This window comes from Sesamum indicum, linkage group LG2 (assembly GCF_000512975.1).
Source record: "Sesamum indicum cultivar Zhongzhi No. 13 linkage group LG2, S_indicum_v1.0, whole genome shotgun sequence".
In the NCBI taxonomy this organism is placed as follows: domain Eukaryota; kingdom Viridiplantae; phylum Streptophyta; class Magnoliopsida; order Lamiales; family Pedaliaceae; genus Sesamum; species Sesamum indicum.
Window position 1 is genome coordinate 9,108,257 of NC_026146.1, and position 2,585 is coordinate 9,110,841.

Genomic DNA, 2,585 nt, shown 5'->3' on the forward strand with positions numbered 1-2,585 from the left:
GTTTTGGAGCAAATTAGGTGTAGAATCAGCAGTTTTGATAGAAAACAGAATTAATGTAGCATAGAATATGGAGAATTCCTTGGATTGTTGACCAATGTGCAGATGGTATATATGCCATCTTGCTTGTTGTATTCTTTTATTCATATATGAAAATTACATTTCATTAATTAAAAAAAAAAAGAAATAAAATACACTTGCAGTCTTAATCTTATGCTAGTTGTTCTTGAAGGAAACATCCTCCATCCTTCACTACTAATTTTGCTTCATTCCAATGTGGACTCACAAAACTCTATGCCCTTCTCTTCTTAAACCCTGCAACACAGATACATAGTTAAAAAGAAACTAATTGTTTCCCGTAAAAAAGAAAAACTAAAAATCTAATTGTTAAAAAATTAACAAATTTTTTTAAAAAATTAATTGTAATTGAAAAGTTCAATCACGTTATCATTCTTTTTGTTTATGTAGAATAGCACTTTTCTTTCCATAAGTTAGAAACTTTATGCTTTTGGTTGCATTGGTCGTAAATTCTCACTTTTAGTCCCGTAACTTTAAAAAGAAAAAAAAAACCACTTTAGTCCCACGGTACTTTTTGGTTAGAATTTTTTGTGGCATGGGCCATTAAGTGTTGAATTTGAAAAATTAATGATCATGTGGTCTTTTTCATTCAATGGATAATAGAAATGTCCTGTAAGATGAAAAAATATTATTTTTTTTGAAAATTATGAGACCAAAAGTATAATACCATAAGTAGTAGGTCGAAAAGTTGTAAAAACCCTAAATCATGAGATAAAAAATGCTATTTTTTATGTAGTTGTGTATGTGAATGAACGAATATCGTGTATGTGCAGGCACCTCATTTTGAAACTCAAGTTGATTGCATGTGATATCAATACGAAAAAAAACTCAAATCGTATGTGCAATACAAAGTTTGGCTTACTGGCGGTAGTCGATTTTGATTATCCCTGCTACAGGGTTAGCAATTGTGGCGAAAGCTTCTTTGGAGAGATCTAGGGTTCCGCCACATCCAGGGCAGTGGTCGACTATCTTCACCACGACTCTCCGGCCGGTGCACGGATGTGGAACAGGATTAGTTGGTCCTGTGCATGTGACATTGAATACTTTGCCACAAATAGCACCATTTGCCCATAGAGGATCACTGGCTGCAGCTATCATAACGCCCTGACCCTTGCTCCCATAACATGCTGAAGCTGTAAAGATGAGAATAATGTGTTATACCTCCAACATTATCAAAAAGCAAGAAATTGAAGAAGGTGATCATGATTTTCAGTTCAAGAATATTACAAATTTCTAAAACAAGAATCCGATTTGTTCTAAATGGAAGTAGATTAATTTGCATTTTTCGTCCTCTAATTAATCATGTTCGACAAATTAGTTGTTTATATTGTTACAATTATAAAATAATCTTGTATATTTTTCAATTTCCGGGAATTTAGGACACATTTGTCTAAAACATGTAAAATCAGCAGCCGGTCTTCCACGGGCACATGAAACTCTTCGGCTGATTTTAAATTTTTCGGCCAAATGCGTCCTAAGTTCGCAAAATTAAGTTGGACTATTTTATAACTCTATCAATATAAAGGACTAAACTGTCAAAACAAACATAAGTACAGGACGAAAACTGCAAGTCGAACTGCATATATTATATATTATATGATTGATTAATTTGATTAAATGAAAAACGGGTGAAAATTTTTGCAGTCATAAAACATAATAAAATCAGTGAAGGAGATCTACTTACGGACATAGCTTGTATAGAATGTGGCTGTTCCAGGTGTTGCCAAAGCCACTGACAGCAAACTTGCCACAACGGCAAAAGTAATTTTGAGGCTCATTTGCAATGCCATTTCCTTGTAATTTTTCACAATTTACCTACGTTAAAAACACCAATTTATAGTTGAAATTCGTGGGACGAGACCTCCATGATACAAAAGTTTTTGGTAATAAAGTTCATGCGATTATGCCAATTATTATGGCTGGAATGAAGATTACCTATGTAATTAGGCATCATTGCATCATATTACTTGCCAAATGATGTCCTTGTCTGAAGATTTGGACAAGTTACATTATGGATTACAAAGTGATTAGTTAGTAAAGTATAATTAATTAGTTATTTCTGTGTTTGGATCTAATTATTGAACATAACTCAAATTTGAAGTCAGTTGTTGAAATTTTTAATTTTTGACCATGATAAAAGGTACGCCAATGATGCTTTTGCATTTTTTGGATATTTGAGGATGTAATAAAATCTATATACACTTACTGTCTCATTGACATGTTTCCATGTAGATTGTTTTATTTTTGGATGTAAGATCTCAATCTTATTTGGAAATCTATTAATTTTGACCTAATCAATTTCTAATATAGGTTCTGATAATCACAATTTAAATATTGTGGATGATGTGAAATTTTTGTTACGTGCCTAGCGTGAAGAATGTAAGTGAGAGTAAATTAATTTGTTATAGTAATTAACAACATATTTAGTAAGAATTATTTTAAATTATTATGATTTTAAAATTGATATTAGAAACGAGATATTTCTTGCTATAACTAGTGTCACGAAACTT

The 2,585-nt window shown here is 31.8% G+C and overlaps 1 protein-coding gene across 1 annotated transcript; it reads right to left on the reverse strand.

Moving 5' to 3' along the window:
* On the reverse strand, positions 934 to 1,865 carry LOC105155875 (putative EG45-like domain containing protein 1). The gene is made up of 2 exons (XM_011071859.1): positions 1,760 to 1,865; positions 934 to 1,208 (listed from the first exon to the last, which is right to left on the reverse strand). The coding sequence occupies exons 1-2, from the start codon at positions 1,863 to 1,865 to the stop codon at positions 934 to 936; spliced, it is 381 nt and encodes a 126-aa protein (XP_011070161.1).